General features: G+C 41.6%; 1 protein-coding gene and 1 long non-coding RNA gene across 2 annotated transcripts; one reads left to right on the top strand and one right to left on the bottom strand.

Annotated features, from left to right (window-relative positions):
* The first annotated feature begins 286 nt into the window (after positions 1-286).
* On the top strand, positions 287-17,386 carry igsf10 (immunoglobulin superfamily, member 10). The gene is made up of 10 exons (XM_046074645.1): positions 287-407; positions 745-970; positions 3,696-3,825; positions 5,604-5,994; positions 6,594-7,361; positions 7,580-9,466; positions 9,584-11,170; positions 11,644-12,547; positions 14,532-14,898; positions 14,976-17,386. Exons 2-10 carry the CDS (start codon positions 768-770, stop codon positions 16,524-16,526), a joined length of 7,788 nt encoding a protein of 2,595 aa, XP_045930601.1. The 5' UTR covers positions 287-407; positions 745-767; the 3' UTR covers positions 16,527-17,386.
* On the bottom strand, positions 5,548-25,325 carry LOC123986408. The gene is made up of 4 exons (XR_006828876.1): positions 25,272-25,325; positions 16,971-17,019; positions 6,301-6,366; positions 5,548-6,019 (listed from the first exon to the last, which is right to left on the bottom strand). It is a non-coding gene; the product is annotated as an uncharacterized LOC123986408 (long non-coding RNA).
* Between the last annotated feature and the right edge of the window lie 443 nt (positions 25,326-25,768).

Raw genomic sequence — 25,768 nt, 5'->3', positions numbered from 1 at the left:
TGTAAAAGAATTTGATGACCTACTTCTAAAACCTAATCACATATTATTGTCTTGGCAGAAATAAATAATTCTACTCTTGTCCCCAAGCAATTGAGTTGAGGAGGGTTTATGTGTTTTTGATGGCTGTGTCAGATGCGTGGTATTTCCCGCAGGCCACTTCCCTAGTTTGTCATAGTTGCAGTTACTCTAGGATTACATTACAGCAGATCGCAGGGGGGCGGGGTGTGTGCAGTTCAGCAGCAGGCACTCAAACAGAGATGACTCCCGTCCTCTGCGCCTCGGACACAGTGGACTCACCTAAGGAGTCAAACTGGAGAACTACTGAAACTGGACCTATTACTCTTTCATCGGAATTTTTACATTCCTACAAGTGCAGCAGTTCCGTTTTCTACAGCTGCTAAAGTGCGGTGAGAGAAAGTGCAGATAATTCAGATTTTGTTTTTCTTTCTGGGCTAGTTATTATGACAGAATATTTATCATCTTTGCATAGCCTATGTATTGGCATGTATCATTATTCTATGTTTGACTTTATTACCATTCTAAATATGTGTGCCCTTATCAAAAATATTTTACTCTTTAATGCCTTTAAATAATAATGAAATAGGCAGATAATAATATTGATATAAGTTATATTATTGGTATTCCTATTTGGAGTAATTTTTCAACACACTGTGCCTCTCTCCCCAGGTGGGTTTCATTATTAATGCTTCAGGTTAAAGTCTTGCCCCCCCCTTGTCCGTGCAGCTAAAGCCCCATCCCGGTGCACAATGAGTGTTTGTGCGTGCAGCGCTTCATACGTGCGGAGGTGGCTGCTGAGGGCTCTGCTGTTCTTGGCCGCTGTGCTCCCGACGAGCGGTGACTGCCCCAAATCATGCGCCTGCTATGTTCCAACTGAAGTGCACTGCACCTTCAGATACCTAACCGCAATACCTGACCACATCCAGCCATCTGTGGAAAGAATTAACCTCGGGTGAGCTTCCGCTTTCTTTCACTCCCGCTTTTTGCAGATTTGAGAATGCATACTCTTGGGGAAGATTCATTTTATAAACATGAACAACATTACAAAGAAACTAATGTTGTCTAACTTATTGCCTAACGCTACCTACACTAGACACCATCAATGGTAGTAAAAGAAAATGAATAAATAAATATGTAAATGTAAAGTAATTTTTGTTTATTGGCCATACAGTAAGGGTAACGTTAGCATAGCTTAAATTTGCCATTTGGGGAAGATTAACAAGCTAATGTTAGCTTAGGCTAAAAGGGGTTAGTCAGGGACAACTATACCTTACGTTACGTAACTAGCAAACATTTAGCTATAATACACATTTTACAGCAACTAACAGTTACCAACCAGCTCCTCAGTTCTGGATTCTCAGCTTCTGAAAAGTGATGCTGCATATTCGGCCCCTGTCTTCTTAAGGTGTGGTCAGACCAGAACAGAACATATTCTTCTTCTGTGTTGTCTGAAATGAACTTTTTACACTTTTCTTTTTGTCTGCCACTGACAAGTTTTATCACTCACTTTTGAAATGTATGTGTTAAATTGAGCAATAACATTCGGCTCATTTAGGCATTATTTAATCTAAATAATGTTGTCATTCTATGTTCAGTATATTTACACAAAATGAACCGTGTATTTCAGTACATGACAATAACTCCACTTTAATCAGGTATTTTAAAGGTACCTACAGATGACAAGAAACACAATGTTCACCACAGTGTTTTATACAGTCAGTACTCAATAGAAAACCCACTGGTTTAGCTACCAGCAAATCAGTCCTTATCTCAGTTCAAGAGTCCACATCTCAACAAAAACCTCCTCTTTTGGATCCCAGCAAGCGAACAAAGAAATACTCACTTTCAATACAAAAGTTTGGCCTACGAAATTAAAAGTAAGTATACGTGGACAAGCTTAGTGATTCTCTGACAGCACCGGAGTTATTTCCCGTAGTCCAGTCGGGGCTGCTGGCAAGCGGTACACTGGCTGTCACTCAGGACAGACTGGGCCTCTTCCAGTGGTGAGTTTGGTTTGAAATGCTGCCATAGATATTCCCTGAGCTGACTGGTGTGTGTGTGTGTGTGTGTGTGTGTGTGTGTGTGTGTGTGTGTGTGTGTGTGTGTTGTGTGTGATGCTGATTGCCACAATATGCTAACCTTACTACATAGCATTTATGACATCTTTCTGTTGTGAATTTTCCCTGTCCACCAAAGTGGCGGATGACCCACCACTGCCATAAAAACCCATATTTGGCAGGTGGAGGGTGCTAATTGTGGAGGGGTCTGTCTGTTCTCGTCCTGTGTTGTCTGCCTGGTCTCCTCCTGTGTTGTCTGTCTGTTCTCCTCCTCTATTGTCTGCCTGGTCTCCTCCTCTATTGTCTGCCTGGTCTCCTCCTGTGTTGTCTGCCTGGTCTCCTCCTCTATTGTCTGCCTGGTCTCCTCCTCTATTGTCTGCCTGGTCTCCTCCTGTGTTGTCTGTCTGTTCTCTTCCTGTATTGTTTGCCTGGTCTCCTCCTGTGTTGTCTGCCTGTTCTCCTCCTGTGTACTCGGCCTGTTCTTCTCCAGTGTTGTTTGCCTGTTCTTCTCCTGTGTTGTCTGCCTGTTCTCCTCCAGTGTTGTTTGCCTGTTCTTCTCCTGTGTACTCGGCCTGTTCTTCTCCAGTGTTGTTTGCCTGTTCTTCTCCTGTGTTGTCTGCCTGTTCTCCTCCAGTGTTGTTTGCCTGTTCTTCTCCTGTGTACTCGGCCTGTTCTTCTCCAGTGTTGTTTGCCTGTTCTTCTCCTGTGTTGTCTGCCTGTTCTCCTCCAGTGTTGTTTGCCTGTTCTTCTCCTGTGTACTCGGCCTGTTCTTCTCCAGTGTTGTTTGCCTGTTCTTCTCCTGTGTTGTCTGCCTGTTCTCCTCCAGTGTTGTTTGCCTGTTCTTCTCCTGTGTACTCGGCCTGTTCTTCTCCAGTGTTGTTTGCCTGTTCTTCTCCTGTGTTGTCTGCCTGTTCTCCTCCAGTGTTGTTTGCCTGTTCTTCTCCTGTGTACTCGGCCTGTTCTTCTCCAGTGTTGTTTGCCTGTTCTTCTCCTGTGTTGTCTGCCTGTTCTCCTCCAGTGTTGTTTGCCTGTTCTTCTCCTGTGTACTCGGCCTGTTCTTCTCCAGTGTTGTTTGCCTGTTCTTCTCCTGTGTTGTCTGCCTGTTCTCCTCCAGTGTTGTTTGCCTGTTCTTCTCCTGTGTACTCGGCCTGTTCTTCTCCAGTGTTGTTTGCCTGTTCTTCTCCTGTGTTGTCTGCCTGTTCTCCTCCAGTGTTGTTTGCCTGTTCTTCTCCTGTGTTGTCTGCCTGTTCTCCTCCAGTGTTGTTTGCCTGTTCTCCTCCTGTGTTGTCTGCCTGTTCTCCTCCTGTGTTCTCTGCCTGTTCTCCTCCAGTGTTGTTTGCCTGTTCTCCTCCTGTGACATTTGCCTGTTCTCCTCCTTCTTCTACTAACTAAACTTCTATTGTTAACTATTTTTGTACCAAATGCACTCACTAGACTGTCCCTGCTAAATTCTACACCCTTGACCAGCATAGCCCACTACCTGATCTAATTTGGAAGAGTAATTGAAAAAACTTTTGTAGGCATTAAATGAGACCATTTTCATCGTTCCATAAAATACTACTATGGGTGGTACATTTTAGCTGATAATTTGAAATCTCTTTTTCATTTCTCTGCTTTTAGGTACAACAGTATTACTGTCTTGAGAGAAAATGATCTTTCAGGACTTGAGAATTTGGAGCTCTTGATGCTGCATAGCAACACTATCCACAGTATTGAAGACAGAGCCTTCCGAGACCTCAAGAACTTACAGGTGAAATCATGTGTCAATCTCTTGTGAACAGATTACACACCTGTCTTTAATATTGGACAATAAATACACTGCACTGGAATATCAAAAGTATATAGTAGTGTGACAATCATGCAATGGTTTAGTTCAATACTTGTACATGATAGGGTTGGGACCAGGGTTCGAGTTATAATCTGAGCTTTGTTGGGGTCTCTAATATACTAACTAACGTTACCGGCAAGAGAGAGAGAGATCAGTGCTTATTACGTGATTCAACGTTTCCCTCTCTCACTCACACACAAACGCACAAACACACATGCAGCAGTCCACTACTTGCCCCAGATGTCTGCGATTGCAACAAAGTTTAAGTTTCAATAGTGTGAAAAATTTAATTAAAGACTATTGCTCAAGGAGAGGCACAATTCCAAGGCAAAAAATTTTTATTATTTTAGGCACTGCTGGCCGCCGGCACACAGTAGCAAGCGCTGTACTAATTGGAGGATGCATCAAAAAGCCAATAATACTAATACTAAAAAATAAGCAGCAGTCAATACAGAGTCTAATTCTAGTTGAACATGTTTGAGGGTCACGGCCTCAACCTGTCAACTGTGTGCACCATAGTGGCTGATGGTGGAGAAGTGCATCCATACTGTCAGTCATGCGTGGCGCAGCTCATTTAAGTCTTTTTAATGTAAATAATAGTATTAATAACAATGAAAAATACATTATTTGTGATTCAAAATAATGGTTGTTGATAAATGAATTATTGACCCCCACAGATGTATGATTTTACTTCTTCCATGGGACCATCCTTATGGAAGCTGAGCTCCCTCTGCCTCCCACATAACTCGAACCCTGGTTGGGCCAATAGACGAGGCCAACGTCCATCGGTGGTGGCTGGCAGATGGTCGATGGTTGAGCAGACATTGTGATTGTAAAACCCTGCCCCCCGCAAATTTTTTTTTTCATATGCGTGCGCCCCCGATACCATCGTCTATCCCGATGTTTCAATGTAGACATCGCCCAACCCTAGTAAACGATGACACACAAATATCAAGAATGTTCAATGTTGTAGTTTCATCCGTACATTAGATAGGTTTTTGGTGTTGATATCTGCTGTTTACTTCCACTGCTTTTAGATGTTCAAGTAATTGCATTTATAACAGGCGGAAAACGTACCAACAACAACAACACAATAGCACAGTGCTAACAAAATTAAACACCACAAGCTTCACAAAGGGAGCATTATAGTGCAGCGTTTATAGTGGATTTCATTATATTTCACTTTATTCATTTCAAATAAAGGATGCTCTCCAATAACTGATTGCTTGCACTTTTCCAGACTAAATACACTGTTTTAAAATTATACTACTAAATTGACAGAATTTCATGGTAACTCCCAATAATGTGCTGTTGTGTGTCATAGACATACTAGGGCGGGGTGATATGGCCAAAAATGTTATCACGATAAAAAATTTCATGTCATTGGATAGTGATAATTATCACGATAAATGTCAAATCATTATTTCTTTCAAGTTTAAAGGCTGATTTTTGCTCCTGAGTGAAAGTTGAAGAAACCAGATGGTTAACTGTGGTTTTAAACTACTCTTTATGGTCAAAACATGACAAACGCTTGCCAAACAGTAGATCATTTAACAAATGTGAGGTAAAACATTCAAAACAATTATGATAAAACAAAATTCAACAAATATGCATCAGTAAAAGTAAGTAGAAATTATTTTTAGCACTAAGTCATACAAGACATTCTTTTGACATCATCTCCAACTTTTGAATTCTTATAGGTCCTGAAGATGTCCTTTAATAAAGTAAAGGAAATCAACAAAGAGACATTCAAAGGCCTCGACAGTCTGCTGAGACTCCACATGGACCGTAATCACATTGAGTTTATCAGCCCAGAGGCTTTCTATGGCCTAACCAACCTACAGTTGGTCCATCTGGAGGGTAACCACCTCCAGCAGCTGCACCCAGACACATTCATCACACTGAGACACAGCCAGGTGTTCAAGGTGTCTTCAGTAAGAAATATCCACCTGTCAGACAACCTCCTCACCACTCTGCCTGCAGATATTTTCTCAGGCTGCAGCTGGTTAGAGAACGTCTTCCTCCATGGCAACCCATGGACATGCGATTGCCGTATGAAGTGGTTCTCAGTGTGGGCACAGAGGAACACAGGTGAGGAGTGCGTGTTTGGAACAGTCTGAAAGCATTTAGAGAAGTGTAAGGTTGTAACATGTTTACAAGGGAAAAGAACCCCTTCCTTCTTATCCCTTGCACAGATGCAAAAAAAAATGGATTTAAACATTAGTGAATCCACATTTCCTAACAGCTTTGGTAAGACACATCTGGTAAAGTTTCTAACTGCATTAGTACTTTAAAAAGTTATTCTACTCTGAGTTTAAAGTGGTATGTTTTCCTGCAAAGTAATAGTCCATGGGATTGTATCCAAAGCAAGAAAGACATTTCCAAGGGAATATAAACCTTTGCATTGACATCACTGGAGGCAGAGATCATATCTTCTTCTCATCATGTGGGCTATAGAAAACACTAAAGACACAGAAGAACAAAAGTTATACCTTCTATTCATGATTTGGCTAATGTAAAAGTCAACTCATAAATTACATTTCTGTATGGTGATGAATGTCTTTTCTGGTTCACAAGTTTTACTGATTTTTGAGTTTTGGTTTGGCTGACCTATTATGTGGAAACTGTAAATGTTCTTTTCTTACATGCAACCAGCTAAAGACTACACCTATTGATTCAAATATTTCCAGGGGTGCTGAAATGCAAGCGAGACAAGAGATATCCGGGAGGCCAGCTGTGTCCTGTTTGTGAAAATCCTGCCCCTTACCACAGCGAACCTTTATCCCTTCTCCCCAGTGATGCCTTTACTTGTAGCAAACCCTGGATCCATCCCCACCTAAAGCAGAAAAACATCAGCCTGGATGAGGGGGACTTTACGCCAGTGTCCCCCAAGGACTTCATTGCCCCATTAGGCTCCATACAAATGAACCTGACTGACCAGTTTCACAGTGATGCCAGTCTATTTTGCACGGTCCAGAGGCCCTCTGCTTTCGAGAACCTGACACAAACCTTAGAGGAGGAAGAGGGTAACAATGTCACCATGCTGACCACTGTCATAACTACATATTTGGTGTGTAACATTGACCATGAACACATACAGCAGCTGTGGCAGATCTTGGCCACCTACAGTGACTCTCCCATGAGACTGGAGAGAGGCTTAATGCTGGCCAGAAGCCCAGAAATGGTGTACAGGTACAGTCAGATGAAAACGAAGGCAGGAGAAGAAGGAATTCACACAAACATAGAGGCTAAAATTAAAGCCTCCCCTGCGTGGTTGATGCAGGGAGAGGTGAGCTTCCAACTTGACCGAACCACTACCACTTTCTCTACTCTGCACATTAAGTACCAGTCGGTGGTCAACCTACGCGTGGAAAACACATCACCCAAGAGGGACCGCTATTCCTGGACAATGATCAAGCAAGATAATCAGACCAAGACTGAGCACACTGTACTTACAGGTGGGAACTTGCTGATAGCTGATATGACCTTCACTTTAATCTACATATAATTAAACTATTAACCAATGCATGTTGCGTGATAAAAATCCATGGATCATTTCAATTGCCAAAACAGTGTTGTAAAGACATTTCAGAACTGAAAAGACTAAAAATGACTTAAATGTTTATATGAAAGCAATAATTACTGTAATAAAATATTTGTTTTATTTTTAACATAGGTGGTGTGGCACAGTTGAGCTGTCAAATACGGGGTGAGCCAAAGCCTTTGCTGGAGTGGATTTTACCTGATGGAAGTAAGGTCAGAGCTCCTTACTCCAGTGAGGACAGGAGGATCATAATCACTGCTGATGGGAAGCTCACTCTACGGGGTGCAGATGCCTCCGACACAGGCCTCTACCGGTGCATTGCCACAAACTACCTGGATGCAGATATCCTCATCTTTCGAGTGACAGTTCTGTCCCCTGATGTGGAAGAAGCTGAGGTCAACGGCGTCCAACTCTCAAGGCCACTGGGGGAAAATCTGGTTTTTGACTGTAGCTCGTCATCTCCTGAGGCGTCGGTCCAGTGGATACTCCCTGACCACTCAATTCTGGACAAGTCTCATGGGAACAGGAAAGTTTATGAGAATGGAACCTTGCTGATTCAGGGTCTCACAGCAAGGGACAGAGGATTTTATAGGTGTTTGGTTGCTAGTCCCCTGGGATTTGACCTGCTCGTGTCTCAGGTGACCGTGACTGAAGAAAGGTCTGAGACAGTAACAATTTTGGACAGTGAGGGGTCAGGGGTGGAAATGGAGGACAAGGTTGATCCTAGCTTGACTGAAAACACAGTCACCCTCAATGAGATCCCCTCTTCCAATCCCTCTGACAAAACTAGACAAGAATCCAGAACCATCACCTCAGATCGACCTTACCCCAGACTCAGGTCACAGACTAGAGGAGGTGGTAAAAGAAGACTGGAACAGAGAAGGAGGGGGTCAGTCAGCAACAGACGCATCTGGAGTGGTAGGGTCTTTGATAAAGCTTCCAGGAAAGTGGACCCACAGAAATTTGCCGAATTTATGAAAAAGGCTCAAGATGGATCAAAAATAAAAACTGACACAGAGAAAGAGAGGGGAAAATATGACTCAGACTCAAACACTGGTCTTTCTGGTGATGGTGAAACAGGCTCTGGTGAGGATCATAATGAAGATCATCTCATAATTGTGCCAAGGATAGTCAAACCAACTACAGATAATCCAACGAAAGCTATAAAATTTGGGCAAGGAAACAAGCAGCCTGAAGCTATAACATCATCTCAGACAGGTCAGGGTAGTGATGTAGCAACAGCATCACAGCAAACTGTTGGCATGGAATCTGCAGTCAGAAATCACATTGATTCAAATCAAGTGACAAACACAGCAACAACAGAGTCATATATGCAGTCAGATTCTACACCAGTCAAGTACGCATTCACACACATTCCAACAGAAGAGAGTGAAAGTCAAGATGATGCAGTTACACCATATAACACGATGTCATACAACACAGGCCTTTCAAGTTTTGATGAGACCACTGGATTTTATGCCCTGGAAGAAACTACCAAGCGAGGCTCAGACAGGCGCCCAGTCACTCTCCATCTTACCGTGACAGACACTTCACAAGAAACTCAGCTCCAGTTCTCAGGGGAACAACCGGCAGAGCCAGAGACGTCCACTGGGGCGGAACTCTCTTTTACCACAGACCCTACTGTCACACCGATGAGGGATGGCCCAGGCCCAGTGGAGGTAGTTGTTCACACATCCACAGACCCAGAAAGCCAGACAATATTCTCAGCAGTCACCACAACAGAGAGACAGCGAGATGAGATAACCGTCCACACCACCCAAACAATCAAATCCCCGCGCCTGCCTGTAGGATCCACCATCATCTCAAGGCAGCAGATCCATATCATCCCACACAAGAATAGCAGAGGAGGGGGTCGCAGGAGGACCTTTCAAGGCCGCAGGAGGATCATTAAACCAAACAGGATCACTGACATACAGTCCTTCATCAATAAACTTAAACAGCCCTCCATGAAGAAAGAAGGGAACGCCACAGTGCCATACAGAATCAAACTGACCACAGGTAAGCTTGTTTTGTAAGCAAAAAGAGCTGTCTTTATATGTTTGGTTCATTGTTCAGTGTGTGTTTCTTTAGCTAATATTCTGTGTATCTGTTTCCTTTTCCTTTTTTTTCCCACAGACTGTGACTGTGATGAGGACAAAAAAAAGACATCCAGTGATGCACCTTCTAATGCAACCTATTACATTACTTCAAGTGATCCCTTCACCCATACCGAGTCTAGGCCAGATGTTTCCAGTGGCTACATAACCTCTGCTGATGCCCCTGAGTTTGACCCTACAGTACATCCATATTTGACCACAAATAAAGAACCATCAGTTTCCACCATGGCCACTACTACTACTACTACTACTACTACTACTACGGCCTCTAAGGTTATTCGTGGAAGAATTCCATGGAACAGGCTGTTTGGAGGCAAAGAGAGAGAAAAGATACTGGGCAGATTAAGGAAGCCATTCATCCCCCAGAAAACTTCAACTACAGCTGAAACTACAACAGTGACCCTAACCACAACTCCTGCTGCTGTGCCCACCACCACCGCAAACTCACTGACTGAACCTGAGACTCTGTCTCCCTCCAGACACACAGAGAACAAAGAGGGCTCATTAGTTGATGACTATGGAGATTTGTCCTCTGCAGATTTTGAGTTCACAACTTTGGGACCCACCTTTCACCATCTAACTATTACCAACCCATCCTATTACTCCAAGTCTGCCACTACTGCTGAAACACCACCAGAATCACAGACTCTACCGTCCCCACCTACTGTCAAACCGCCTTCAAGGGGAAATCCTGATGAAGCCATATTATCTGGGTCTGGGGGACTACCTGATAATTGGTATGAAATGAGACAGAAACCTGGTGGGAGAAGAGGAAAGCAAGGACGGAGAAGAAGGCCATTCAGGGGCAGAAGACCCTTCAGGAAACCTGCAATCATTAAATTACACTCTGCTACGACAACTGAGGCTTTAACTACAGCGGTAACAACTATGGAAACTACAATGGAGACAACCACACTAACACAACGTACTGTTTCATTCTACAAGCCCCTGTACACTCCATCAAGGAAAGAGGACAGAACCACAATAGCCATTTCCACTGACCAAACGTCAACAGGGGAGACTGACTTATATGAGGAATTTTACTGGCGCACATCTAGCAGTTTACCAGGCTATACTACAACCAAGACACCGTTGATCCCCTCAACCACATTCACCCCTACTACCACATTCATGCCAGCTACCACAAAAGGGCCTTATACAACAGCTCGGACCAGAGTCCACAGTAACATCAGACCACCCACACAGAGGAACAATGGTCACACCACTCGTAGACCACCAATGAGACGGATCAGACCAACTGTACAAAGCAGTGGTGCCAGAAACAGTGCAGATGACCGCCTTACCTTTGACACAATGACCGTCCTTACAGCTGAGCAAGGATACAGCAACACCCCTGCCCCATACAACAACATAGACACACACACCATCTTTAGTGTTTATAATCATGTCACTAGCAATGAAGCTACAAGTGTCAATATTGCTGGCTTTGAACCCACTACAAAGGTTATGACAACCAAACCTAAGATAGTTGGGGGAAATGCAGCCAGCTTCACCGTGTTATCCAACTCAGATGCTTTCCTGCCTTGCGAGGCTGTTGGAAACCCTCAGCCAGCTATAACCTGGAAACGCTTCTCCTCAAGCACAGGTACAGAAACAGTTTAATTTATTGTTATCTTTCAGAAAAGCAAAACGTTTAGAAAAGGTTCAGATGTTGTGTAAAAGTATTTTAAAAGCCAGTTTAAAAAAAAAATCTTAAGGCGTAGCTGTATATCTAAGAATGATTTGCAAGAGCACCATGTTGTTGATTGTTTAAGTTGATGAAGGGCTTCCGACATACTATATTTGGTCGTGACATTGTCAGCAATTATGTATATTCCTTGTCTGTTTTATTATTAACTTATGTTGTTTATTGTGTGTGTTTGTATGGCATTTTTAATAACATAGTAAAAACAAAAACAATGAGAAAACATCATGAACAAAAAAACAATACAAATGGTAATAAAGTAAATAAAAATTACAATAGGATAGGAAGTGAGTTTTAAGAACACAAATTATGTTGGGTAATGTATTTTATTTTGGATGCAAAATTATATTGAATGTTTTCTCTTTCTCCTTCAGGAAGCACCATTACTATTAAAAGGAGGATGGGCAAGTTTGAGGTATTGAGCAATGGCACGCTGTCGATCCAGAATGCCAACATTAAGGACCGTGGCCAGTACCTCTGTCTAGCTGAGAATGATCATGGATCAGATAAACTCCTTGTTACCCTCTCTGTGGTGGCCTACCCATCACGCATCCTGGAGCCTAAAATGCGTGACATAAAGTCTCATGCAGGAAACACTGTGGAGATGAAATGTAATGCAGAGGGTCGGCCCACACCCATGATATCCTGGATCCTGGCTAACCGAACCCAGGTCAGGGATCAAAACACAGAGACAGGAAGGGCATCAGTATCTGCTGAAGGGACTTTGGTCATTGAGCAGGTGTCTGTTTATGACAGAGGTCATTACAAATGCATTGCCAGTAACCCAGCTGGAGCTGATACTGCTACAGTCCGACTGCAGGTGGTGGCAGCTCCCCCAGGCATTGTGGAGGAGAAACGGCAGCAAGTGAATGCTGCTGTAAGCCAAAACATGTGGCTACCTTGCACTGGCCAAGGCAGCCCTCAGCCTACTATTCACTGGGTCCTCCATGACGGGTCAGTGGTACGATCTAACCGACCTGCCAATAACGCACGATTAACAGTGTATGTGAATGGAACACTCAACATCAAGAACGTGACTCCCGCAGACAGTGGAAAATATGAATGTATTGCAACCAGCTCTACTGGCTCAGAGAGAAGGGTGGTGACTCTTACAGTAGAGAGGAAGGAATCTGCACCTCAAATATTAGAGACATCCCAGCGCATAACAGAGTTGTACTTTGGGGACCAGTTGACACTAAACTGTTTAGCTACAGGAGAACCTAAACCCAGGATCATCTGGAGGCTTCCATCTAAAGCTGTGGTGGACCAGTGGCACAGGTAAAAATGTTTAATCAGTAGGAGTGATGCACAGAAGAATACATGGTTGCATTTACTGTGAACTTATCAGTAAAAGCTAAAACAGACAAAATAGATAAACCATTTCTTAACAGTTTTAAGGCCGTGAAGAACTTGTAAAAAGAAACATTATTATTTTTAGAGGAATGCACATCTTTACTTTAGGATGTAGTAATAAGTCTCCATTCATGCAGTAAGCACACAAATATAACTTGAATTGCAAACAGGCACACAACAGCTGAACCCTTCAGCACAGCTTGAGAATACTATAAAAAAGGAACATGTTAAGGGATTATTGTGTATTATGTGAATTTTTTTCTGCTTCCATCTTAAAATGTGGGTCAAAGGTTTCTGCATTGACTATTTGGGTTATCCCCATAAACCATTCAGTGTTTTGATGTGATGGTTACCCAGTCCATACATTTTGGAATCAAATACGATATTTTTTTCATACGAAGTTAATGAAACTGAAAAAATACAGAAAATACAATTAAAGCTTTGATGAGAGAAAAAAAAGAACTCATCTTTATTTTGGATTTTGGTCTCGGAAAAATTAAATACCCTTTGGCTATAATCGTGATTACACATAATAAAAAAATTATATTTTTATAAACATGGCCTGTTTAGTTTGATAAGCATGAATAGGACATGTTCGAGTAAAATAGTCATTTGAAAAAAGGATGACCACACCCTAAGCTAAAGTAATTTTATTGTATCACTAATTTTAGCCATCCTCCTTTCAAATATATAGTTAACATGACATCACACTTTTGGTGTGCATCCACCAGATCACTAATTTTGATAGTAAGACATTTCACTTCAAAACATTTTTCGAGTTTTTCAAGCATATCATTATGTTGAGATATGATGTGTTTGTGCACAATAACTTTGTAGACCTGAGATGTACTGCAGTGACAAAACAAGCTATATTTATTCTGATATATTCTATATAAGTACTGAATATTCAGTTTTTTCCAAAAGACAGCTGAAAGTGGAAATATTTTGTAAAAGAAAAAGTAAAAATAAATAGTATTGGCAGTACAGGTCATGTTTTGATCACCAAGGAAAAGAAGCAGAAAGCTTGTTATTTTCACATGACAATGCAGTGCTAATGTTTTTCCATTCTTACTTTTATACTGTTCAGTTCATAAAAGCTTTAGTCTATTCAAGCTCCCTTGTGAATTATGTTTGCTTGGTATGAGTAGGTAATTTAGTTTTCTGCTGTTAGTGCTCATTTTTATCCATTTGAACATTTTCTTTGCAACCACAATGTTCTCATTAGTATTTTTCCTTTGTTTTTTTCATGTCCCTTTTTTTTAAACCTGCAATGCAGAACTCTCGTCTCAGCCTTCTGACAGTGAGAGTAATTACACAACACTGTCAACATGTGCTTATGAGCTTTACCTGAGAATTACCTGGCGGTGATAGGCTCAATCAGTTCTTTCATGCATTTCCTTAATTTTAAAGAAATAATATAAAATTCTTCAGTGTTAGTATGGACGACTGGGATGTGTGAAAGCACAATTTTGCGAAATTAGGTTTTTCTCAAATACATATATAATATAAAAACAATTTGCTTCTTCCTGTTAAAGTGCACAGCAAAATTCATGCCAGCAGGCCATTATTTTTCAAGATAAGTTGGTGACACACAAACAGATAGGGGTGCGTCTAGCAGCTGGTGGTATACCTGAATCTTTCTCAGTCAGATACACTTTCAATCCAGGCTCTCAACCCAGTCCTGCTAGAGCTTGGCTTCCCCCTGCACAAGTCAATATGAACTCATCGGTGGATATATTACCATAAGTCCTTGCATAGCTCCTAAAAAGCATTGCCCACTGGTTTTACAAAGTTCAGTAACTCATTCAATGTTAACATTATATGTGTCATTTGTTCCTGTCCTGCACTATAGTAAATGCTGCTCAATTGTAATTGAGTGTACCCTATTTTCTGTCATGTATTTCCATAGGATGGGCAGCAGAATTCAGGTCCTGGATAATGGTACTCTCATTGTTAGCACTGTGAGTGATAAAGATGCTGGAGACTATCTCTGTGTGGCACGAAACAAAATTGGTGATGATCTCCAACTCATGAGGGTAAGTGTGTCAATGAAGCCAGCCAAGATAGAGCCTAAGCTCTATGGAAAGAAGCAGGTACCCTACGGTAATGACTTTAAGGTCGACTGTAAAGCCTCAGGAGCACCAAAGCCAGAGATCTCCTGGGGTCTACCAGACGGTACAGTGGTTAACAGCGCTCTTCAGTCTGATGCCAGCAGTGGAGGAGGACGAGCACGGCGCTATACACTTTTTGACAATGGAACTCTCTACCTAAACCAGGTACGCAATCACATCCCTAACCATGAAACATAAAAACCTTTTCAAAAGATTTACATTACTGTGTCATGCTTCTCCAGGTTGGTATGTCAGAGGAAGGGGACTACACCTGCTATGCTGAAAACCAAGTCGGCAAGGATGAGATGCATGTACATATCAGCGTGGTGACCGCTGTCCCCAAGATACGTCCACCCAGCCAGACCTATGCCAAGGTGATGCCTGGAGGGGACATCCGCTTTGACTGTGAAGCAACTGGGGAACCCAAACCCAAGATCCTGTGGGTGCTGCCCACCAACGATGTAATTGCAGCATCTAATGAACGTTACCTAATGCATGTCAATGGCTCTCTGGATATCAGGGGTGTGAATCTTATCGATGCTGGGGAGTATGTTTGTATGGCTCGCAACCCTGGTGGAGAAAACAGAAAAGTCTACAAGCTTGATATAGATGGCAATCCACCAGTGATCAATGGCTACCGGCAGAACAGGACTGTAATCAAAGATGTAGCTGCTAAATTCTCTAGGAAATTTATAGACTGTAAGGCTGAGGGCGATCCCGCTCCTAGTGTCACTTGGATTATGCCTGATAACATATTTCTGACAGCTCCATACTTTGGCAGCAGGATTAATGTTCACTATAATGGGACATTAGAGTTCCGTCACGTGCGGCCAACTGATACAGGAGAGTTCATTTGCATGGCAAGGAATGATGGCGGCGAGGCAGTAATGGTGGTGCAGCTGGAGGTGACCAGTATGCTCCGAAGACCAATCTTCAAGAACCCCTTCAACGAACGTATTGTGTCTTGGATTGGGAGAACCACGGTTCTGAACTGCTCTGCTGATGGACACCCAATGCCGGAGATCATTTGGACTTTGCCTAATGGATCACGGTTCACTGGTGAACCCTACCATGGCTCTCACCACCACCTTGGTAACGATGGGACTTTAGTCATCTCCAACCTTCACAAAGAGGATGCCGGGAAGTACCGCTGTGGTGCTAGGAATTTAATGGGCTACATTGAGAAGCTAATTATTTTGGATGTTGGGCAGAAGCCTTACATCCTGACAAGGCCTAGGGGCATTATCCGTAGTGTGTCTGGGGAACCTCTCTTCCTTCACTGTCTATCTGATGGAAGTCCCAGACCCCGAATCTACTGGACCATTCCTGGTGGCCACACTCTTACTCGCCCTCAAGTCTTTGGGCGCTACCAGTTACAAGAAAATGGTACTTTGGTTATTCAGGATACTACTCTTCACGACAGAGGGAACTACATCTGCAGAGCCCGAAACAATGCTGGGGAGGCATCGCTCACTGTCCCTGTTATTATCATTGCCTACCCTCCACGGATCATAACAGGGCCGCCTCCTAGTGTGAAGGCAGTAACCGGGACACCTATCCAGCTCAACTGTGCCGCCATTGGCATCCCCAAGCCAGAGATCACCTGGGAGCTGCCCGATCATTCAATTCTGTCAGCTGCAGAACAGGGCCGGCCTATGGGTAGCGAACTGCTCCACCCTCAGGGCACACTTATCATTCAGAGGCCCACAGCCTCAGACTCTGGCACATACAAGTGCCTGGCCAAAAACCACCTGGGTACAGACACAAAAGCCACATATGTACATGTACTGTGAGAGAAAAGACTGAGGGAGGACAGTGGCATAGCTGGGGGTAAACATTAACACACACACAGCCACTTGTGTCTGTGAGGTACAGTACATGTTTTTTCACATGTGGATCACGGCTTGTGGAATATTATTAATAAAGTGACAAATGTGGATAAAAAAAATAAGCAGAGCATAAGAAGAGAAGGGGAAGGGATTTTTTTAAACTGGAAAACCCAGCCTGGAGCTAGAAAGTTGTTGTTGTAATTTTGGAGCTAGGGGTCTGGAAGTTCATTGGTGGTTCTCATGGGAGCAAATGGGGCAGCCTGTAGTCAAACTAAAAGTGATTTCCCTGACCAGATGCTGCTGGCTATAGGGATACTATTTCAGCACATAGCGCATACCACACAGAGAAGGAGAAGGATTGTGTAGCAGACTGAAAGAAAAAAAAGCTCCAACGAGGGTTTTAATTACCTTTGGACATTGGTCAGAAGTTGTTGCTGTCATGACGTGGTGCTTTGTCCTTTAACAGCAAATGAAAAAGACAGCAGATAGACTATGTTGTAAAAAAGCAATTTGTTGAATAACGAAAAAGGTTTACTAAAAAATATATGAGGCTTGTTTAACACTGGATGCATATCTGTATGGACAGGGCAGTGATTTCACCAAAGAATTACATCAGCTTTCTTTATTATACTTTTTATATTTTTGTTGACAGTTTGCTGATAGACTTTATGTCTATCAGCAGTGCAGATCATTGGTCAAAAAATACAAAGACACACTATCAGTCTATTGTGTTGTACACAAGAATCTACAGTAATGTTATACATTATGCTAATCTGTAATAATACAGTATATGTATCTATTTGTAGTATCTACTTTATCAAAGTATGTCAGAAAAAAATTAAATTAAAAAGTAAAGATGGTTCTTGTCCTTTTAATGTTTTTATTGTACTATTTGATACATCAACATCTTTTAGATGAGAAAGTATATACACTATGTCACTTTTGAAGGTACACAGAATGGTACTGCTAGTATTATGACAGTGCAATGAAGGTCATTACGATTATCCAGCTGTACCTCACCCCACAGGAGGAGGTCATGACTGTGGTTGCAGTAGAAATCTACCAGACACACAGTTCTTAATCTCCAGCTGTGAAAATAGTTCTTCACCCAACTCGTCAAAGAGCAAGACCCACAGGGGAGCTTTTGATTTTTGTTTGTGATTGTGTGCTGATTTTACTGCCCTCCTGCAAATTAAACAGAGATGAGGGAAGATGTTGTTGACAGAAAAGGGGAACAAAGCCATATATATTTAAAATATCATTGATTTGATGTTCTGTTCCTGTCTCCAAACACATTTCATCAATAAAGGTGAATAGGGTCCATCGGAGACGGTAAGAGTGAGATGGTATATGTATAGAGGTTTGCTCTCTAACCACACTTCTTTGATGACTTCTAAATTGATGCAGGCAAGGCAGAAATTTGTGCAGAATGACGAAAATTAAGTGTTTGATGCTGAAAATATTGGGGGGGGGGTCCTCCCCCTATATATTTCAGCATTGATGAAGTATATAAAATAGTGTTAAAATATCGTTACATCTTGTTCTCTTGACCCCAATATTGTGCATCGTCACATCTCGTGAGTTAAGTGTATCCTCACACCCCTAATCTAAAACCCTTTTGTCCCCATCCCTTTCCAATGCCTTTGATGCCCTTGCATGTCAGTATCTTTCTCTTTTTGCAGACAAATGCACATTATCTTTACAACATGTTAGCTTAAAACAGATCCCTCTTACACTGTCTCTGCGTTTCTCTGCTTGCGTATCCTTCTCACCTTTTTAACCCCTGACCAGTTTTTGCATGCCGGATGATAAAACATCTCTGATAAAGCCATATCAGAGTCTTTCCTCTTTTCTTGGTGCTTTAAACACAACCATTAAACAGGACATAATTCATTTACAGTGGCTTCTAATACCTAACATCTGCATTTTAATGGAAAGGTTAGCGGTTTGTCCTTAAGTGGGTACCAATAAATCAAATTTTGAGAGCTTAGAGAAAACAAGTTTAGAGCCAGTCTAGCGCAGTGTGATGTGACCTATGCAGATATGGGGAAAAAGGGAATCATCTTCCATAAACTTTGGAATGCAGGCTAATTGCTCCATGATTTTGGAGAAAACTGCTTGCATATGCGAGCAATGCGACAATCAAACACAAATTAAAGTAGTTCAGTGATTTCTTTAACTCTCTGCAATGTGAGAGACAGTTCACCATTCGTACCATGTGCCCTCTGTGGATGGTTAAAAAGTTTATTTGTTCAGTTCTGGTTTTGCGGTTTGGAGAATGATGGAGTTTACCTTCTACTGACTTGGGTATTTATGAGGATTTTAAACATGTGATTTTCCCATTTGCTCCTTTCCTCTTGGGTGTTTCAAGGAAAAGAGATGACGTGAAACGTACCATTTTAAAATATGGTCTTGTAAGAAGCTATTGAAAGTTATGTTTTTTTTGTTTTTTGGGGGGTTTTTTGTCTGCGTGAATTTTACCTTTACCAGGTCAAATATACTGTACCTCTGAACCCAATTTCTGGTCACACAACAGCTGTTGAGGTGAGACATGTCAACATGAAGAGTTACACTACCACTACCATTTCACCAGATGAATAAACAAAGCCTGTTTTTACTCTAGATGAGGTGGGTAAAAGTATGGTACCTCCTTGGCCAGCTCGAAGATTGTGGAAAAACAGAACAAATCTGCATAGAATCAAATGACTTCTTGTTGGGGAAATTGTCCTCATTACCCCACAGTCCACACTAGTTCAGTTATGTTTAGTAGTATTTCCTACAGGGCTTAAAATTCTCCGGCGCTGTGCCAGAATTCCGGCGCGAGGCGTTTTTGTATTTATCAATATATAGTGTAAATATGTGGAAAATAAAAAATTTTACAAACCTCTTTCATTTTTTTAACCGTCGCGTGTTATGTGTGTGTGAAGCGCCAGTCTTCCTCTGCACAATTGGTGTCGGTGTATACAGAAAGAAATGGGACTGGCACTTCCTGGCGACGTGGATACTCATTGGCTATTGTAGGCCGTGAACAGGGCATGGAAGTTTCTAGTGGGTCAACTAAGGTCTCACTCAAAAAGTCAACATGTAGACGCGTTTTTTGTTTACATGCTAGCTGTAGTTAGGCTAATATAAAGCGACGCAATAGTCTGTGTGTATTTATTAAAATAATAATAAACGTAACAAGGCCATTTTTGTCGGAATGTAATCCACCTGTGGAGTATGGCTTCACAGATAAGTGGTGTCAATTTTGATAATAGGTAGTGCTTGAAGTGGGCCACCGATACCAGTAAGTTACTTCTACATTTTACTCTTTGGCGTCCCGGGACTTTTCTTGTGTATTGGTGGGCTCTATGTGGCGCTCATCTGTTCCCATTCTTTCCTTTTGCTAATCTCTGTCACCGGAGACGGAGCAGGTAGAAGCTCGGTGCCTTTCATGCAGCCGTGAGCTCCCATGTGAATAGGGATTACCAGCAGGGCTGGGCAATAAAACAATAATGATAATTATTGCAATATAATTTTCCTCAATAACAATATAACACATGTTTAATAAGTGTTTGATTTAATTAATTTGAATCACGAACAAATCAGCACTTTACTTTGTGGAGGAAAAATATTACTTAATTGAAATGTACTTAATCATAATTGTTTGGAATGTTTTACCTCAGATTTGTTAAGTGATCCCAGTGTTTCCCACAGAATGACAGTGTAACTGTGGCACCAGCTATAAACAGCGTGCTAACCTTGACAACCCAGCTGTATTCTAACGTTAACTTAGCTCTTCTTATTAGCTAGGCTCCTTACATGCTTGCTAATAACTTTTTTTAAGCTGGGAGTCCGACAGCATTGTGTTGGACAGATTTGTGCAGCGGTGTTCATGAGGGAGAGAAAGAGAGGGACGAGCGAGAAGATGTGAATGCGCTATGGTGCTCTGCAATCAAATACCATTTTAAATAGGCCTAGTAAAAAAAAACCCATTGAAAATCAATATGTGGCGGTCAGTGTTGATATTGTGGCGGGCCGCCACAAATAAATGAACGTATGGGAAACACTGGATCCACTGTTTGGCATGAAGTGTTTGTTTTGACCATAAAAATAGTTTAAAACCACAATTAACCATCTGGTTTCTTCAATTTTCACTCAGGAGCAAAAATCTGCCTTATAATGATTTGACATATATTATAAGAATAATCGATATTGAACGATGTGAAATGTTTTATCGTGATAACGTTTTCAGCCATATTGCTCAGCACCTATATTTTCCACTTCAAGCACTATAGGTGGTGGCAGAAAATGTTACCAGAGTGCAGGAAATGAACTGTTTAATGCTCAAAATCTTCTGGGGGAGGACCCCCAGATGCCCCTTCATATATTTCCACCTTGAACGTTTTATCAAACCAGTGTACAATAATCTTCTTGTCTTTTTCTTGTGAACCCAGAATTGTGTTTCTTCGTGTTTCGTGAGCTAAGTGTATGTCAGAACCCTAATCTGAGTCCCTATGTCCCCGTCAGTTTTCAACACAAAGTTACGCTCTTGCCCCCTACCCGCCACCTTTCGTAAACCCCGAACACATTTCAGGCACAGAAATAATTCTTGCTTTAAGCCCTGTTACTACATTAATATGTATTATCTATTTTTTTATGCATCAGTAAGGCTGTCAATCTCCAGTATAGGAACCAAATGGAGGATCTGCTTTATACAGCAAAACCCCTTATTATATACATCTGGCATTTAGGGATTTGTGTGTGTGTGTGTGTGTGTGTGTGTGCGTGCGTGCGTGCGTGCGTGCGTGTGTGTATCTGTCTATCTAATTGCTAATTTTACATACTACTGGACCCATCAGTGTAATATTTTTTGTGCACATTTATGATTGTATGCTCCAGGATCTCTCGTGGTTGCAGTCGTTCACAATGTTTGAGAAAACTATTTTACTGACTGAGCCTATCCTAAAAGTTAGACGTTTCGTCTTTTCAGCAGTATTCGCCATTTTACAATATGCGGTACAACTAAAGTTTGGCACAATGTGAGACAAATATAAATGCCCGTTTTTGTTATCTTCACCTCCATCTAGACTCTAAAGGGCCAGGGACTGACAACTGAGTGAAATTTAACTCTTGTCTGAGAGGGGAAAGGAAGAAGGGGGGATTCAGAAATTTGGACTTAGCATTCCATTTCTTGTTTCCTTATTAGGTTTATACAGTTAGACATTTTTAATGTTTATTAAACATTGCGTACATCTGTATAAACATATACTAAACTATACTACACTCTACTGTTCTATATTAAACACTTTTCCCCCTTCATTACACTAATCAGATGTAGGGCTGCAGGTAACGATGATTTTAGTACTCATAGCTTCTACAGATTATTTCATCAATGCGTCGTTTAAGAAGTACTTTGGCTTGACGGCGGCACCCCATAGTAATTGATTTAATCGTTATTTGTCAGCCCTAATCTTATGCATATGTGCTGGACACACAATCTGCTCTGCACTCACTGTTCCAGTGCACTACTTTTTGAGTGATTATTGAATTAGTTTTCAATGTAGCCCGACTGATACTGGATTTTTGAGCCTGATACTGATAACGATATTTAGAAAGAAAAACCTGACATCCAAACTAGCCTATGATAAAAAAAAATTATACACACAGCATAATCAAACACTCATAATAAGTATCACTTTTTTAAGAATAGTGACCAAGATAGATACTAAGTGGGACAGTTTTCAGTTGAAAAATAAACATCAGTGGTCTCTGGTGATCAAATTGAAGACACTGAATCTAAATTACCTTGAAAGTAGTTCTGTACTGCAAGTTCTTGTTGCTTATCGTCCAACACATTCACCAATACTGATTAATATGCAGTAAGCTAATATTGGCCGATATATATCTGCCTCACCTCAAGCAAATCCAACAGGAGAGTGAATATTGGACTTACAATTTACAACATGGTCCAAATGCTCCGTAACTGCCAGATGTGTAGACCCTAATTGTTTGCTAACATGTGAGCTATATCCATCTTATAAGGTCATAGATAATATATCAGTGTTGCCCCCAAAATTCAGTGCAGTGTTAAGTATTGCAGTGTAAAAAGAGGAAATTGCAGAGTACATAGCCATGACTACTTCCTTAGCTACAACCACTCTAACTCTGTTGCTAATAATTAATTTAACATAGGCCAACTTTCAATCAACATTCATTGTATAAAGTTAAATGTTTGCTTCAAACTAACAAGTGGAACTAATAAGACTAACTTGGCTCACTAACAAGGCCAAGTTATATGTAAGTGTCACAAGAAGTCATATGAGTGAGTCATCATACACATTACCACGGCAAAGCTAAATGAGATGCTTATTTTAGTTACATCTGTGCTTTTCGTGCTATGGTGTCAAAAGGTATTTGAATCAGACATTTACCTACAATAATTTAAAAAAACAAATTTACACTCATAATAGAAAAATTGCATATTGTACCATACATGCCATTCGTAACTACTTATGAAACTGAATGTACAATGTATGTTATCATATATCTGTGTGGGCAACACCTGAAATGAGTAATGACAAAAAGCTTTTTAAAAGAAAGTAGAGGAAATTTGGAGCTGAGTGAGAAAAAGAGGAAGGAAAGAAAGAAAGTCTACAGAGTTGATAGGTAGGGAAAGCTGGGAAGGGTGAGACACACAAGGCCTGTGGTGTGAATTCCATACTTTAACTAGAAGGCTCCGTGCAAAGGAACAACCCACTTCAGTGTTTTGAAAAAAATTCCACCTATAGGTTTGGATTGCAGCAAAATTGAAGCAAGTGATCCACTTAACTTGTTACCAATTTTGCTTCAATTTTGCTGCAATCCAAACCTATAGGTGGAATTTTTTTCAAAACACTGAAGTGGGTTGTTCCTTTGCACGGAGCCTTGTGGATAGACACACACGCTTGCTCATACAGTAGATCGGCGTTTCTGTCAGTACCTATGATGCTGGAGGAATTTCACACCAGCATTGTAGAATCCACACATCCACCTTCTAGCCACAAGTAAGACATATCCATCTTTGCACTTCTCTGCCAGGTAGGATCTGTCACGCTGTGATGGCGGCTCCAGGTTTCTCAGACCATTGCTTCTCAGGAAAGGACTCTGGACTAGTTTTGATAGTCTGTCAGTTTAGCTTATACAGTATGTTGGCCATTTGTAAGGGAAAGGAAAGTATGCAGGTATCAGTCGCAGTGGGACTCTATATACTGCATGAAACCCTGCTTTCTCTTTCTCAGATATTGTCTGAAAGTCTTAAGAGTGAGCCTTTAAGCAAGTATAAGAGCCAGGTACAAGGGCAAAGGTGCAATCACAAATCAACTGACTAGCCATAAATTGGCCAAAGCTTTCAGTAAGTGGATACTGCAACCATTAAATGCAAGAGAGGCCCAATAAATACAATAACAAAAAGTATCCAACACAGCACACAGATTTTATGTGTATTATAAGGCACTTTTTAACTGGACCATATCCCTCAGTCTCTCTCCTGAAGGCAGAGGAATTACTCCACTGGGGTTTCTCCAATCTGATTGGGTGCAGATGCGGTCCTTTGGTTCCCAGAGAGTACCTGAGGACTGGTGGAGCCCACTGCTGTATACCTAACTGTTCTGACTTCAGTCAAACAAACACCAAACTGAAAACATCAAAGCACTTCTAAATTATTGAGTCCGAATGGGGGGGAAAGCTTTTAAACAAGGCAGCTCACCCAATTAGGCTGCATCAACAATGTAGCACTACTACTTTACAGCAGAGGCTGATGTTTTCTGTTTGACAGGTTTAGCTTTTCCAGGAAATCTTCCAAGTTCAGTGATAAATTAATAAAGTTAAGTGGGGTGGATGCCAGTAGGAACTTTGGGGTAAGAATCCTTTGGGACCAGAAAGTCACCAGGCATCAATGACAAGGGACAGGACTTAAAGGACTCCGGCGCAGGGTGCTTTATATTAGACAATATATAATTGTGTCTGGAAAATATTCTTGCATATTTTTTAAACTGTGTGTGTGTGTGAAGCATGAGTCGTCAGCACAATTGGTGCATACCGTGCATACACGAAAGAAAGGGGACTTGCACTTCCCGAATACGTGGACACTTGCTATTGTAGGCTGTGGACAGGGCATGGAAGTTTTTATTGGGTCAATTGAAGTGTCACTCAAAAGGTCAGTGTGTAGGCGCTTTTTTTTTGTTTTCATGCAAACTGTAGTTAGGCTAATATAAAACGACACAACAGCAGTTCATGGGTATTTAATGATATAATAATGCGTTTTGGACTAAATATTTTACAGGATTGGATCATCTGGACCATTGCCAACATTAGAAGACAATTTTTGTTGGACTACGGCTTCACGGGTTAGTTGCGTCAGTTTTGATTAGCCGAAAGGCAGTGCTCGAAGTGGCCCAGTACCATAGAAATATAAGAAATGGACGTAGTCATCGTGACGTCACCCGTTGGTTTGTGGACTGCCGTGTTGAAGCCTCGAGTTTGGCCGATAGGGCACCGCAATGTCGAGTTTTTGCAACCAGGAAGTGCCCAGAAGTGACGATACGGCGGATCTAACGGCCGTGTGCGGAGCTAGCTAGCTTGCTTAGCTAGATGCAACTGTAACTCACGTTAACTGTCATTTTAACAGGGCTGATAACTTTGTCTAGGGAACAACAGTCACTTAAATTTTTTAAAACTAAATGTACTCACCAGAGAAAGTGAACAGCCAACTCCTAATAAGCTTTTTCAACGGCGCTGGTTAAATTTACACAGCACCGAGGGTACGAGCCGGCTCTAGCCTGATTGACAGGTCACCATGGTAATGACTTTGAAACATACTCTGCTTTGTGGTCTATTTTAAAATAAATGGGACCATAATTTACAAAATGAACATCATTTTGTGTTGAAGAAGAGCGACCATGGCGAGACCATAAACTCATCAGGAAAGTTTTTTGTTGTTTACTAGGGTAATTATTCAGCTGAGAAGTAGAGTCATTTTCCCATTATTTCTAATGGAGCCGGACTTCTTTTTGCAACCAGAAGAGTCACCCCCTGCTGGATTTTCAATAGAATGCAGGTTTCAGGGACTTCCGCATTCGCTTCATATTGTAGACCAGAAGCTTCCCGCTTGCCCAGTACTCATGAGCATGTTGGGACTTTTCACAAGCTTCTGGTCCTCTTTGCCCTCTTCATATCAGGTTCTCTAA

The sequence above is a fragment of the Micropterus dolomieu genome, linkage group LG17 (genome assembly GCF_021292245.1).
Source record: "Micropterus dolomieu isolate WLL.071019.BEF.003 ecotype Adirondacks linkage group LG17, ASM2129224v1, whole genome shotgun sequence".
NCBI lineage: Eukaryota > Metazoa > Chordata > Actinopteri > Centrarchiformes > Centrarchidae > Micropterus > Micropterus dolomieu.
The sequence above is the reverse complement of the archived record's forward strand: the minus strand, read 5'-3'. Positions and strand labels throughout refer to the sequence as shown.

Excerpts from the sequence above, each read along its gene's own strand:
- igsf10 (XM_046074645.1), top strand. The coding sequence starts at position 768 with ATGAGTGTTTGTGCGTGCAGCGCTTCATACGTGCGGAGGTGGCTGCTG. Across the intron at positions 7,362-7,579 it reads TGAGCACACTGTACTTACAG|GTGGTGTGGCACAGTTGAGC; the intron begins GTGGGAACTTGC and ends TTTTTAACATAG. Across the intron at positions 9,467-9,583 it reads CAGAATCAAACTGACCACAG|ACTGTGACTGTGATGAGGAC; the intron begins GTAAGCTTGTTT and ends TTTTTCCCACAG.